At 34.2% G+C, this 15,975-nt stretch overlaps 1 protein-coding gene and 1 long non-coding RNA gene across 8 annotated transcripts; both read left to right on the top strand.

The window, feature by feature from the left end:
• The first annotated feature begins 2,136 nt into the window (after positions 1 to 2,136).
• LOC106333007 (alanine--tRNA ligase-like) lies at positions 2,137 to 3,646 on the top strand. 7 transcript variants are annotated; one of them, XR_001268259.1, is made up of 4 exons: positions 2,137 to 2,358; positions 2,513 to 2,623; positions 2,709 to 2,816; positions 3,041 to 3,646. XR_001268259.1 is itself a non-coding variant. In XM_013771491.1 (4 exons), exons 1-3 carry the CDS (start codon positions 2,140 to 2,142, stop codon positions 2,712 to 2,714), a joined length of 336 nt encoding a protein of 111 aa, XP_013626945.1. In that variant the 5' UTR covers positions 2,137 to 2,139; the 3' UTR covers positions 2,715 to 2,751; positions 3,041 to 3,646. The 7 variants fall into 7 exon arrangements, 3 of the variants coding, with proteins under 3 accessions (XP_013626945.1, XP_013626944.1, XP_013626946.1); XR_001268258.1 differs by having other exon boundaries at positions 2,513 to 2,633; XR_001268260.1 differs by having other exon boundaries at positions 2,137 to 2,423.
• Positions 3,647 to 9,622: 5,976 nt separating this feature from the next.
• On the top strand, positions 9,623 to 15,403 carry LOC106333418. Its single transcript, XR_001268366.1, has 3 exons — positions 9,623 to 10,020; positions 10,133 to 10,661; positions 14,957 to 15,403. It is a non-coding gene; the product is annotated as an uncharacterized LOC106333418 (long non-coding RNA).
• The last annotated feature ends 572 nt before the right edge of the window (positions 15,404 to 15,975 follow it).

The raw sequence follows: 15,975 nt of genomic DNA, 5'->3' as shown, positions 1-15,975 counted from the left end.
GAGGAGTGATGAATTCCTCCGGGCGATGCACGACTCTTAGTTCTTTTTTTTCGTGGTTGTATTATAAATTCAAAACTTATTTATATATAAAATATTTGCGTATTTATTTATTTTTAAAATTTTAATTTTATTAATAAATTAAATATTTTTAAATATTTTTAAATTTGTTAAATAATAAAACGAAGTAGATTCGTAGCTAATCTACGACTTATTTACGTTGAACATTTACGAGGAAATCACGAGAAATGTTAAACGAGTATTTTATGAGGAAATACTTTCAAGGTATTTACGTGAAAATTACGAGGAAAACATTGGAAGGTAATTATGTGAATTTTACGAGGAAATATGTACGTGTCGTTTACGAGGAAATGCTTTCGTGGTATTTACGAAGAACGGTAGCGACATTCTTACGTCGACTGTCTACGTGGTCTTTACGACGATTTGTTTTCTTCATTTTTACGACGAAATATTTTCTTCGCTAATTTACGACGAATTGGCGAGGAAATATGTGTAACGACGAACGAGTAACGACAAAACGTGTTTCTTCGCTAATTCCTCGTAAAGCCTCTTTTACGACGAACTCACGAGGAAAACCGCCCTCGTAAAATTTATGTTTTCTTGTAGTGTATCGTGGAAAATATTCTAAATTTCATATAAAATGAAATCTAATTACTACGTCTAGTCACTAGTTATGAACTTTTATATTATATCTTTGAACTTACACATTTTTGTTGAAAAGGATTATATAATTTTTGTTAACAAAGATTATACATTATCAAAAAAAAAAAATCCACCTTTATGCTTCATTTGAAACTTAGGACAAAATCATATATACTAGCAATGTGCGACTGAAATCTTATCATAACTCGTTTTAACATTTAACTGTTAAAGTCGAGAGGTTGACAAAAAAAACCTGTGAAAATCATGAACGTAAATCACTCTACTGAATCAAATCATTATGCTATTTGGCATTTAAATATCTGGTCATCCGATAATTTAAAATCCATGATTAATTAGGGTCAAGTCAGACTTCCATAAAATACAGACAGCTCATTCCGAGTAAATATCTAGGGACCTCAAAACATAATGTTCATAGTATTGAACCACATAGATACTTCTCATATGGTTTACTGTGTGAAGCTGTGTTGGTTTCTGGCCTTTTATGGCTAGAGCATGTGCAGTGAAAGTATCTCATAGAGAGTCTTTCATTATATATATAAAAAATGAATAGTGAAGAGAAAAATATTAAAAGATTCTCATTTAAAGATCTCTAAAAAATTGTGAGAGACCTAAATCACATTTTTCACATTGTGATGATTTAATGGCTTTAAAATTTCAGAGAAAAAATAAATAAATAAAATACTAATATTTGAGAAATTCATAAGAGTTCTACCATTGACGCTGGCCTTAGTTTTCCTTTGGTTTCCTCTTTCTACCAGTAGTTTTATCCTATGATTTTATTCCATTGGTGTTTAGGTTGCTGATTTTAAGGGTGGCCAGATTATTTAGAATCTGAAATTCGATCTATTATTCGACTCGATCTGTTTCAAAATTTTGAATATAAAAAATGTATACAATTCTCGTGATTTAAGTAGATTGGAAACAGACAGTAACATTTTAACATTTCCAATTTTTAGGTTTATTAATGTAAGGAGGCTAAGTATTATCATATCCTACATCGATTGCTGCAATAAATTTAGGGAACAGTTTATTGGTTTGTGTCTTTTTTAGATATCATGTAGTAGTAATGGTTTGTATTTAAGTTTTTTGCAGTGTAAATTTGTGGGTTTTGTCTCTAGAATGGTTTCAATCCTTGCAAACTTCATTTCTATCATAACTCCTGGTTCAAATTTTTTTTTAAAAAATATATACATAACAAAAGAAAAGATACTTCTCATGTAAAATATTGTAGCTGGCCCTAACCAAAATAAATGAATACAAGAGTAACGTTGCTTTGTAAACTATGGTTTATGATTTTTTGTTAGAAAACCATTATACATGATCTTTCTAAGAGCAGCATTAACGCAGTTTTTTAAGGGGGTCTCTTAATGAAATTTGTAATTAAATGAAAAAGAAAAATAGATATTAAGTTTAGGCACGTATCTTAATTAGGGTGTGGAAGATACGTCTCTTAAAAACATGTGTTTAATTGCTATTGGGCAGAGGAAAAGTTTCTCTCTCCCTCGACGAAGAACGACGATTTCTTCTGGTGCTTCCACCGTTTCTCAACTTTCTTCTCAGAAGCCGCCGACGGAGTTGTGTCGCGACCTGCTCGGACCTCGTTTCAGGCTGTCTCTGACTGCCTTCGCCTGCTCCGCCGCTTCTTCCGTCGTTAAGCAAGACTCTCTTCACGATCAGGTAATCTGGCGGAAGCTTGGGGTTTGATTAGAAAACATTCGTTGATCCAACTTTCAATCATCAGGGTAATGTTTTTCAGATTTTGATGATTAATTTTGTAGAATGAATCTGAAGAAAAGTGTATTAGCTTAACAGATTGGGATTCTAATTGCAGAAAACGATGGTGGAGATGTTTCCTTTAAGATCAGCATATGCTGCTTATGGAAAGATCAAAGCTAAGCTCTTTACTCTTGGTGATCCTTTTACTCGGATCATTAGTCCAAGGGTATCTGCAAGTATTTTTGATTCCTTCCATGAATGTGTTCTTTGAAGTTGGTTTTGTCTTTAAGAAATATCATGTGACCTTGCAGGAGTAGGAAAGTTTCAGAATTGGTAGTGATTGAAATCTACAAGGTATTGGTCTTTTCATAAACTCAGAACCAAGAACATGTCACTTGGTTAGTGACAAACACATCTTGGTGAGACCAAAGAAACTTTCTTAATATTCATAGTTTTTTGACAAGCATGGAATAGATAGGTGTTGTTTCATGGTAGAGCGCAATGTAGGTTGTTGTGTCTGGTATAGAATCTAGCTACATTGAATACATTGAATATAAAACTGCCAAGAAAAACAAAAAAAACAACCTTTTCCCCTAGTTGCAGTGAATCTTAACTTGTGGTGTTCATTCTTTCACATTTTTAGGCCACAGGAGCTAGGCCATATTCTGGCAAAGTTGGTGTGGAAGATGTCGATAGAGTTGACATGGCTTATAGAGTGGTTGCGGATCATATTAGGACGCTCTCATGGCTCTTGTCCTGGTATGTCTCGAAATCCACTTAATGACTGTGTGGTGAGTGTCTTTCATGTATGTAGCGAATCACAAGGTTCCAAAACCAGCAGCTGATGCAAAGCATGAGGTGCAGAAGGAAGCTCTTTTCCTAGAGGTTTTTCTCTTGACTTTAATTTTTTTTTTTTAAAACCTTGATTAAGAAACTAGCATTGGAGCACAAAATCTAGATGTCTCTTAATTAAAGTTTTTATCAACATTTAATTACTATAATAGTCACTAAGAGACCCAAATGAGTTTGTGGGTTAATGATGCTCTAAGTATATCCGATCCACATGTTTTCTTTCAAATAAAGGTGCCATTTTAAGAAGTCGCTCCAAATCGTGTTTCTTGCTAATTTGGCGGTGCAAGTTTTGCTTCTTTCGTTTCCTCCTGTAACGAACAAACTTTATTCTCCTTTTTGGTTTTGAACTTTTTGACTAGAGACAAGAGTGAGACTCGAACTATTTCCGAATTATATCTATTATTTGCCACCAATTTGATATTTTTTTGGATTTCCAGCTTAAAATCAATCGACAGTAAATAGAGTAGCTTAAGTCTCTTATATATTACTTAAGTCTTTTTCATATTTTTGATATGAGATCTTATTTCCAACATCCTTCCTCGAGATAATAGTACGTATAACCACTAATCTTGCAGAATTTATCATACCTCCTCCAAAACCATGCTTTGTTTTTCTAGCAATCTTTATTTTTCTAGCAATCTCTGTGAAATTAAACCTTCCATGGACCATCAGCTAGTGGGATGATCGGGTTTTTTTCGGACTGGATTAGTGGGTCAGGGATGTAGACTTTGATACCATGACAAACTTCTTGAATTTCCAATTTAAAATCAATCGGCTGTAAATATTAATTTGCTTTCCAATTCGATGAGAATCTTATTTCGAACGCAATTGAAACATTAATTTGCTTTTCTTTTTGTTTCGGTCAAAAGTACTATAAGTTTGTTATATGAATTATATAGTGACGAAACCACCGCTTAGTCTAGACAAACAGATAATCATGCTTTTATCTTTATTTTTCTTTTGTTTTATATGAAACATCTGGAGATTCCATCCTTTATTTTGTTTTACCCTTTTAAATTAGGTTTTGGTGATTTATCTTGAAATGTGTATTGAATAAATCAAAGATCTTTCAACAACAAGAAAGAAAAGGAAAAATTAGAGCTTTGAAAAAGATTTATCAATTCCTTCAGAAAAGACGTCAAAACAACAACAAAGATAGTTCTGAACTAAGAATATATAAAAAAAGCGCGCAGCCTTGCAAGCTTCTAAAATAGATATAAGAACCACATGTACAAAAGTACCGTTTTCTGTTTTTGGAGTCTACCTGGTAATACTTAAATCGTCACAGCATTAAGTAGAGTTTTTACCAATAAATTTATATTGATTCCAGTTTTAAGGTGAAATCTTACTTTTGGAAAATAGAACTTACGTTTCGTAAATCCAACCAAAATTAATCAAAACTAGTTTAAGATCTATGAAGATTACGTGTGAATTAAAATAAAATAAAAAACAAAAAGTTCAAGACTCAACTATTTATAAGATTTCAAAGAGAGAGAGAGAGAGAGAGAGAGAGAGAGTCAAATCTAGTGGTTTCCTTTTCCAGAAACAGTGAGGAATCACATGGAAAGAATCTATATAAAACGGGGGAAGTGAAAAGACGAACCCATCACATCTTTTTCGTTATAATTGAAAGGGTAATGAATCTTAGTTACAGGGCCGGCCCAAGCCGAATGTTTCATTGGGCTTGGCCCAGGACCGGCCCTGCTTACTTACAATCTTTATTTGTAATAAAGCACGAAAGGGCAATGTGGAGGGGATCCACCGCGCACCTGAAGTTCACGTGGACAAGACACTCCTTGCCTGTTGGCTGTTGCTATCAGTACAATCCTTTTCCTTTTTCAAACACTAATACAACCTTAGTTTATGAGAATGTGATTTTGCTTTTTGGCTATTAAACAATTAAAGCGAAAATAAAAGTATGAAGCCATCACAAAACAAAAATCCAGAAAAAGATAATAATACGTTGTCAATAATTTTGGCAAAATACGCTCGCTAGTCACTAGCTACTCGCGTTAAATGTTTAAAGATAATAATTAATAACAAATAAAGATCGAAAGTACCCACATAATACTTCAAAAGTTCAAAAGTGAACGGAAATGGTCCCAAATGCTTCGTTTTGATCGAACCTCTCTAGATTTAAGCACAGTAAAAGCGTCATTACCAGTTGAAGATCACATGTTCTAAAAAATAACACATCAATCGTAATGATAGATAGACCTGTTAGAGTATTTATATTGTGAATTATAGCAGAAAAAGCGTTCTAGATATTTTGGAGAAAAGGGAAAAGAACTATAAAAAACAAAAACAAAAACAAATAACAAAAGATTATGGGTTTGAATGGAACAGCTATTCCGTTTGTTTTTTTTTTGTTTTTTGATATCGCATTGGCCCTATAAAAACTGACAATTGTCTCAGTTTCAATTATTTACCAACAAGTCGGTTTGATTTCGTACTTATAATCTTAGACAAACATTTACCCGTAAGGAAACACATCTCGACTTGATCCGAAATATAGTTTAGGATACAAGCTTACCTATTCCTTTCATATATCGATCATCCAAGTCGTTTTCTTGCAGCCGTTGTGGGTTTCTTGGATGTGGCTCATTAGCCAAAACCAACCATGGATGCAATAATGTTGCACAACTTTCTGTTCTCAAGGTTGCAAATTGTTAAGTTCAAAAAAAAAAAAAAAGTTGCAAATTGTTCTTATGTTTTAACAAGCTTTTTTCATGTGCATGCTTAGGTGAATTTAAATTTATTAGTTCATGTAGAGTTATTGACGTTATTAGGCCATGATTATCGGTAAACCATTTTTTGGGTTTCTTAAAAAAATTTTTTTTTTTTTTTTGTTATCTCTGATTTAAAAAAAAAAAATTAAAAAATGGACCAATCGCGGACCGTCACGTGTCAGTGGAACCTGCAAACAGTACAATAAACAGCAGAAAGTGGATTCTTCTTTGACGACTTTTGTGATCGGTTTTAGTTGTTTTGTGGAGTCCCCAGCATTACTTTTTTTAACAAACCCAGTTAAGGATCTGCGATGTTGATGTTCTTACTCGCTGGGAAATAAATTCTTTATTAATGAGGCATGTCGAAATACTTCAAAAAAATTTGCTATAGAAAAGTAGTAGTGATAGAGAAGGAAGTGGTAATCATAGAACAGAGAAGACTTCTTTATTTGTTTTGATGTTACAAGAGAAATTTTTGGACCGCGTTTACCTCTGCTGTTTCACTTTTATAGACATTATTACTCTATCTAGTGTTAAAGAAGAGCATCTTGCCGTGTTAAATCTTCAGGATATATATGTGCGATGGAGAAATGGCTTACGAAGAAAAATGAGGCAGATGCGGTGTTATGGAGAAAATTGTTCTTAGAAGTGGATATTGCACCGCTCATTGGTCCTCATTAACGAGAGAAATAAATCGCATTAGTATTAATAAGTCATAGTTGGATTATTAATAGATCACTTAAAAAGTAGTTAATACGAACCGGGCCTCGTGGTCTGGTGGTATAGGAACCTCGGCTGAGGTGCCCGCCATCACGACTTCGAGCCCCGGCCACAGCGGATTTAACATCCCTTCCGTTGGGGCGCTGGACCCCCTACGGGGATAGTTGGGAATGTGGCTGCCCAGATACCAGAGTTATCAAAAAAGTAGTTAATACGACATATTTGATTATTAATAATACGCAAACTATAAATTTGATTTTTTTTATTTACAACAAAATCTGTTGAAAAAGAATCTAACAAAATCTTACCTAAAAATTAAAATATTTTTAATAACATATAATATAATACTATTATAAATCACTGTTAACTACAATTTTATTATAAAACAAAGAAATAAAAATTCTATACTCTTTTTTATAAATTCTATAATTATATTATGTATTATAAAAAAAAAATAGAAGTGTTTTATGAATTAAATATGCCAAAATTATATTAATTCTAAAATTTTGAATTCTTAATTAAAAATAAAGAAATCTAATATTTTGAATTTATAATTAAAAAACTTAATATTTAGTTTCGTAACTAGTAATATAATACTATTATAAATCAGTGTTAACTAAAATTTTATTATAAAACAAGAAAATAAAGTTCTATACTATATTTTTATAAATTCTATAATTATATTCTGTATTATATAAAATAGAACTGATTTATGAATTAAATATGAAAAAATTATATTAATTATAATATTTTGAATTCTTAATTCAAAAAAAATAAAGCAATCTAATATTTTGAATTTATAATTAAAAAACTTAATATATAGTTTTATTGGAATAGACGCGAGCAAACTATATATGTTGTAAAAATTAAAACAATCTAATATTTTGAATTCTTAATTAAAAAAATATAACTTAATATTGTATTTTTTTAAACGCATATAACTTAATACTTGATTGTAACGTCCAAAAAATATCATATATCAATAAAATTTTCTAAACAAATGATAGATTCTACTATGTATAAGATTTACTAAAATAATAGGACTATATTATTTAAGCAAAACAATATTTTTTCTTTATAAATCCCGTAAAATACTAAAATGATATGTGTTAAAGTATATTTTTTAAACACAACATGTAAATATAAATTATTTTAAACATATTTCTTTTATATAATATAAATAAATAAATTTTAAAAATGTATTTTATGCAAAATGTATAAATTAAAGAAAACATATTTTGAAAGAAGTTCTCTATTTGAATATTTCAGATTGTTATTTTATAGTACCTAACTCGAAAATATATTAGTAAGTAATAAAAACTAATAACAAAGTAAAATGTATTAAACAAAGAACAAATCACTATATATTAATAAAATCGAATAAGAAGTATAAACAATAATATTATAAAGTTACACAATATATAACATTAAAATAGAAATTATATATTTAAAACATTTGTAATAATATCAAATACATTTATAAAATAAAAAAATATCCGCACGGACGTACGGGTTAAAATCTAGTATTCTATTAAAATAAAGTCACTATTTTATGTACGGTTGATAAGTTATAGGAGGATAATTTAGCTAATTATATAATATGACATATTTGATTATTTATATTAATCAATTGGATATATAACATTCCTAGAAAATTTTAATAATCAATAAAGATATTAATAACAACCAATTAACTACAAAATTAAATTTTATTTTCACTTAAAAAAAATCTATTGTGAAAAATCTAACAAAATACTACTAAAATTTAAAATTTCATAAAAATGCAACAATTAATTTCATAATAAGCAATACAATATTATTATAAATTAACATTAATTATTTTTTGTGATAAAAATAAATAAATTATATGCCATTTTATAAATTTTAAAATTATACTCTATATTATATTAAAATAGAAGTATCCTATGAATTAAATATAAATTATATTAAATTGATAAATTAACCCACTTAATTTTCATAATAATTTTATTTAAATAAATTATCATTCACCATTAAAACGAGTTAAAATTTGTAAACTATTGAATATTTTATAAAAATATTAAAATTATTAGCATATGTTAAAATTTTATATCTACATCTATATACCTTCAAAACATATTTTGAAGAAGATTCTCTATTTAATTATTTCAGTTATGAATTTATTATATCAAAATGTACAACGCAAAAACAATTAATAAAAAATAAAATATACTCCCTCTGTTCCTAAAAGTAAGATTTTCTAGAGTATGCACGCTTATTAAGAATTTAATAAATGTTTATAATGTAAATTACTTTTTACTTTATTATACACTTTCCAATAACTTTCCACCAATGAAATTTAATCAATTCAAATATTCTCAATTAATGTTCCTCAAAAGTATAAAAAAGTACCTTAACAATATAGAAAATCTATCTTTGTGGAACAAGAAAAAAATCTAAAACATCTTACTTTCGGGAACGGAGGTAGTATAAAAAAGTCACTATATATTATTAATGTAATAATAAAACATATACAATAAAATTAAAGAGTATGTAGAGATTTAGATCCGATTTCTTAGGTTAAATCTTGCTTAATGTGTGTGATTGATTCAAGTTTGATTTTGGTTTCAGGTTTGCGATCGAAGAAAGCAATCAAAGAACAACACAAGAGTTTTGTTCACCCGGTGTTCGCTGATCTACTCACCGGGGAGGGAACGACATCCCTCAAATACTTCACTATCAGATCTTTGATCAAGGTTACAAGCTCAACAACAATGGCGTATCAACCCCAAAACAGAGCAATACAAGAGAGAGTTTAGCGAGCTTATCACTTCCTCTATGAAGCCGGAAAGTCACCGCCGGAATGATCCAGACTGATCGTATACCGCTTTAATAACTCCATCGAACTTCAACCTCGTGATCTCGAGCTAAGTCGTCTTCTCTCTTCCTCGATCTTATCTCTCGATCGTCTTCTCTTCCTCCTCTGAATCTGGCCGTTGTAACAACCTTTATCCACTTGATCTCTCTTGGATTGAAACGCAACGTTTCAATTATGAATCCGACAGCAATGGGCTTGAGACTTGGGCTTGATCCTTTTGCAGGTTATAGAAGAGACGGGCCGCGCAAAGAAGCCCACTCGGAGTTTGGCTGAACTAAACCCACAATCTCCACCTTTCAGACAGAACACCAAAATGTTGTCTCTCTCTTACGAAACCCTAGCCTTCGTGTCTATCTCCCTTTCCTCTAAGGCGATTCATCGCCTCTGCTGTTCTGCGTCTCTTTCCGACGACTACTGCAGCGTCTACGATGCTCCTCTATCACCTGAGAACCCATGTATCAACAGGTATTCTCTGTGTCTCTTCTCTTCTTCTAAGTTATTTTGCTTCAAAAAATAACTTCTCATCAGATTTTTATCTGACTGACCTATCTCTGTCTGTTCATGCAAATTCCCGAAGAACCCAACACACCTCCTGATCAGAACACTCTGCATGACCGAGAAGATGAACCGACGAACCTCGACTGATTCTGCATGTACCAGATCTGAACCAGAACTCATGAAAACCAACCTTCTCACATCAAAGCTTCAACCTTTCCTTCATAAAAAAAATAAGTCTTCTTCGACTCTTCTCTTTTCTGATGAAACTCTGAAACTTTTCTGATGAGCTGAAGTTGACTTTAGAAAACCCTTTCTGACTCTGATCTCTCTTTGTTTCCGGAAATCCGAAGAGACTCCACCTGAAACTGAACAACCCAGAGAACTCCACCTCGCTTCCAATACTCGGGTAACGAATTCTTCTTTGATCTTCAAGTTGGTTTGAGAACCGTAAAATTTGATAACATTCAATGATTTGTATATGTTATCTAACCTCACTTTCTCCTTTTGTTTTGCGAGGTAACCAACAACGGAGACACATTGCTACCCGAAGCCGCTTCTGCTTCAGAACAGGTTCACCAACTCCGAACAAAGTCTGAACTTCGGACCAGGTAACACTTTAGTTAGGAAGTCAGATGGATTCTTGCTTGTGTGAATCTTGTGTAGGATAATATCACCCTGAGCAACAATATCACGGATGAAGTGATACTTGTTTGCAACATGCTTAGTCCTTTCATGAAATACTCTGTTCTTTGCTAGAGCTAGGGCACTCTGTGAATCACAATGCATTTTGACACTGCCTGTCTGTAGACCTAGTTCTTCGCATATAGCTTTTAACCAAACTGCCTCTTTGGTTGCTGTGGAGAGTGCCATATACTCTGCCTCAGTAGTCGATAGAGCTACAACTGGCTGTAAATTTGATCTCCACGAAACTGTATTACCCCAAACTTTAAACACGTAACCAGTAACTGAACGCCGTCTGTCTAAATCAGCTGAATAATCTGAATCTGAAAAACCTTCAGTTGAACACACTGAACTCTTAACAAACGTTAAACTGGTTTTAGATTCACCCCTCAAGTATTTCAGAATCCACTTAACTGCCAACCAGTGACCCATTCCTGGTTTGGACATGAATCTGCTCACAACTCCCACTGCGTGAGCTAAGTCTGGTCGGGAGCCTATCATGGCATACATTAGGCTCCCCACAGAACTTGCGTAAGGAACTCCATCCATTTTAGTAGTTTGTTCTAATGCCTCTGCCTTGGTTAGACTCTTCAACTTGAATTGAGTCGCCAATGGAGTTGTGACTGGCTTAGAATCTCCCATTCCAAAACTCTTTAGTACTTTCTCAATGTAGGCTTCCTGAGATAGTACTAGGGTTCCAATCTTTCTGTCTCGGGTAATATCTATTCCAAGAATTCTGGAAGCTCTTCCCAAATCTTTCGTTTCGAATTCTCTGCTCAGACTGTCTTTCATAATCTGAATCTCCGTCTTGTCTCCTGAAGCTATTAGCATATCATCAACATACAACAGTAGATAGATAGCCTTTGGAGTATTCACGTTCCTCATATAGACACATGAATCGTAATAGCTCTGTAGAAACTTCTCCTTCTTCATAAATGTGTCAAAATGAAGATTCCACTGTCTAGGAGATTGCTTTAGACCATAAAGTGATTTCCTTAGAAGACACACCTTGTTCTCATCGCCTGGTTTCACATAACCTTCCGGTTGATCCATTAGAATCTTTTCATCTAGGTTTTCATGTAAAAACACAGTCTTGACATCCAACTGTTCCAATTCGTAATCTCTATCCACCACAATTAAAAGCATCAGTCTTATTGAGACGTGCTTGACCACTGGTGAAAAGATTTCGTTGTAGTCAATTCCTTCCTTCTGTGAGAATCCCTTTACAACTAGCATGCCCTTATGTCGACAAGGTTCAACTCCAGGGATACCAGGCTTATACTTGAAAATCCACTTGCAGCCCACGGTCTTTTAAACTTTTGGCCGTTCGATTAAGTCTCAAGTGTGATTTCGGTTTAGAGAAACCATCTCTTCGTCAGCTGCATTACTCCAATGCTTCCAGTCTTTACTCTTTTTAGCTTCTTCAAAAGATTTAGGTTCTTCCCTTTCAATGTCGTCTGCCACTGCTAAAGCATAAGCAACCAAATTTGCATCTTCATATCTCGATGGTGGCCTCACATTCTGCCTTCGAACACGGTCTCTAGCAAGCATGTAGTTATCAATAGAACTCGCAGATTCAGTGTCCTCAACAAACGTTAAACCCTCTGTCTCATGGGCACTTTCTGATTCACTTGAACTTCCTGAATAATCTGATTCTTGTTGAGATATTGTAGTATTTCCAGGATCAGATGCTTCTCCATGTTCATAGTTAGGACCACTAGGTCCACGTATCAGACTGGGAATGAATGAGACCTTCCTCTTAGAATCTTTGACTCGCTTGTTTCTTTTAACTGATTTCTCTTTTTCATCTGTTGATTTACTTGCTTGCGCATCTTTGTAGAGTTCATCTTCTCTTAACACAACGTTCCTGCTTGTAGTACACTTTAAGTCCTCTGGAATCCAAACTCTGTAACCTTTAACCCCAAAGGGATAACCCACGAAAACTCCTTTCACGGCTCTAGGCATCGTTTTCTCTTGAGTAACATGAACATAGGCTGTACAACCGAACCTTCTCAAGTGTGATAAATCAGGCTTGTTCCCAGACCAAACTTCTTCTGGAAGCTTGAAGTCTATGGTTGAATATGGTGTCCTGTTTATCAAATACACTGCTGTAGAAGTAGCTTCTGCCCAAAACTCTTGTCCCAATCCAGTTTCTACTAGCATACTCCTCACTTTATCCATGATGGTGCGGTTCATACGTTCTGAAACCCCATTCTGTTGAGGCGTATAGTTGCAGGTTCGATGCCTCTTAATTCTAGATGTTATGCACAACTCATCAAATCTATTGTTGCAAAATTCCAAGCCATTGTCAGTGCGCATGCACTAGATCTTTTTCTCTGTGTGGCTTTCAACTGCTTCTTTCCATTCTTTAAACTTAGAAAACGCTTCATCTTTAGTATGTAGGAAATAGACCCACACTTTCTTAGAGAAATCATCAATGAAGCTTATGAAATACTTGCAACCTCCAAGACTTCCCGGAGTTGATGGAGAACCCCAAAGATCTGAATGTACATACTCTAGGATGCCTTTAGTAGTATGTTGAGCTGTAGGAAAACTCAGTTTATGTGTCTTTCCAAGCACGCAACCTTCACAGAACTCTAGCTTTCCCACTTCAGTCTTAGGAATAAAGCCTTCCTTTGCAAGTAACTCCATGTTCTTAGAAATCATGTGACGCAACCGAGAATGCCAAACTTTTGTCTTAGTATCAGTAGACTCACTGACATTAGCTTCACCGCGTGACACCGTTCCTTGTAAATAGTACAAACCGTTCTCATATTTGCTTGTGATCACCTTCTGTCCATCTTTGTAGAATGTTATAGTGAAATCTCCACCTTGATAGTTGCACCCTGAGTTATCTAGCATTCCATAGGAGATTAAGTTCCTGCTCATCTCTGGCATATAACGAACATCTCTTAGAATCACTTATGTACCGTCTTCATTAATGATTCTGATTTTTCCAATGCCTTTCACTTCGCATTAAGTGTTGTTTGCTATTAGAACTTTGCTTTCATCTCCTAAGACGTCTTTATCTGGTGTGATATGAAATGTGCAACCTGAGTCTAAAACTCACTCCTTTCATGAATCATGAATGCTTGTTGTTAGCACTAGGGGTTGCCTTATTTCAGATACTGCATTTACTGCTTGGTCACCACCATTCTTGTGTCCTCTGTTTGGACAGTCGGGTTTCCAGTAACCTTCTTTGCCACATGAAAAACATGTTCCTTTCTTAGTCTTATCTGATCTGCCTCTGGACTTAGATCGATCACCTCTGCTTTTAGATCTGATGTACTTTTTGATGTTACCATTTTCTGATCGGTTAGATGATCTTCCTCTTGATTCAACTTACAAGCCTTCTGAAGTAGATTTCTTTTTATTGAGTAATCCCTTCTGTTTAAGCTCTGCTTCCTTTGAATATGCCAAGGTAACAACTTCTGAGACAGTGAGAGTGTCTCTTCCCGTACCATACTAAAGAGTGTGAACCAGTTGCTCATACGCAGCAGGAAGACCAGAGAGCAACTGTATAGCCTGATCTTCGTCTGTTACGGTAACTTTCAGACTCTCTAGATCAGCTATTAATTTTAAGAACACATCCACATTTTCTTCTATTGACTTGTCTCCTTCCATTTTGTAACAGGAGAACTGCCGCTTCAGATATATCATGTTTGGAAGAGACTTGAGCTGGTACAACTTCTCCAGGGACTTCCACATGCCAAGAGCAGTCTGCTCGTGCATGATCTTCCTCAAGATTGAGTCACTCAAGCATGTACAAAGTAAGCTTTTGACTCGTAAGTCCTTATCGAACTTCTTCGGATCAACCTTTGGTTTCTCACCTTCTTCTTGTTTTTCAGAAGCTGCAGTAACCACAAAGTCATTTTGTATAACAGCCAGAAGACCTTGAATCTCAAGCTGAGCCATCATCTTGTACTTCCACATCCCGAAGTCACCCTTCCTGTCAAACTTATCCATCTCGAACTTCCCATGAGTCTGTTCCATCTTGAACCGTAGAGATCTAAAGAACAACTGCACACAGAAGACGAGAAAACGCAACAACCACAGCAACACAAGCAAGAGATCTTCAAATCTCAAAAGTCACTATATATTATTAATGTAATAATAAAACATATACAATAAAATTAAAGAGTATGTAGAGATTTAGATCCGATTTCTTAGGTTAAATCTTGCTTAATGTGTGTGATTGATTCGAGTTTGATTTTGATTTCAGGTTTGCGATCGAAGAAAGCAATCAAAGAATAACACAAGAGTTTTGTTCACCCGGTGTTCGCTGATCTACTCACCGGGGAGGGAACGACATCCCTCAAATGCTTCACTATCAGATCTTTGATCAAGGTTACAAGCTCAACAACAATGGCGTATCAACACCAAAACAGAGCAATACAAGAGAGAGTTTAGCGAGCTTATCACTTCCTCTATGAAGCCGGAAAGTCGCCGCCGGAATGATCCAGACTGATCGTATACCGCTTTCGTAACTCCGTCGAACTTCAACCTCGTGATCTCGAGCTAATTCGTCTTCTCTCTTCCTCGATCTTATCTCTCGATCGTCTTCTCTTCCTCCTCTGAATCTGGCCGTTGTAACAACCTTTATCCACTTGATCTCTCTTGGATTGAAACGCAACGTTTTAATTATGAATCTGACAGCAATGGGCTTGAGACTTGGACTTTCTCCTTTCGCAGGTTATAGAAGAGACGGGCCGCGCAACGAGAAACCCACTCGGAATTTGGCTGAACTAAACCCACAGAGTTACACAATATATAACACTAAAATGTAAATCATATATCTAAAACGCTTATGATAATATCAAAATTATACATTTATAAAATGAAGAATATCCGCACGAACGTGCGGGATAAACTCTAGTTAAAAATTAAATCCATAATTCTGAGCAGGTCCAATACTTACTCTATCCGATTGAACGTGACTTTCTCGGTTTTGGCATAAAATATTTCACACGATACTGAGAGAAAACTAGGTATATTTTCTTTTCTTTTTTTTGTAAAAACTAGGTATATTTTCTTTCAAATTTGTTTGTAATAAAAGCCAAACACATCAAGATAAACTATATGTTATCTTATAGGCTAGAAGACATTATTAATTCTAGTTTGAGCCATCAAGTAAACCCGAAGTTTTTGGGGGCTTTAGACGAGTTAATAAAGAATTCAATAATTTGGAGACCTAATTTTCTTTTACCAATTTGGAGATCTATGTCCATGTAATTTTTTCAA

Source organism: Brassica oleracea, chromosome C3, assembly GCF_000695525.1.
Source record: "Brassica oleracea var. oleracea cultivar TO1000 chromosome C3, BOL, whole genome shotgun sequence".
Taxonomy (NCBI): domain Eukaryota; kingdom Viridiplantae; phylum Streptophyta; class Magnoliopsida; order Brassicales; family Brassicaceae; genus Brassica; species Brassica oleracea.
The sequence above is the reverse complement of the archived record's forward strand: the minus strand, read 5'-3'. Positions and strand labels throughout refer to the sequence as shown.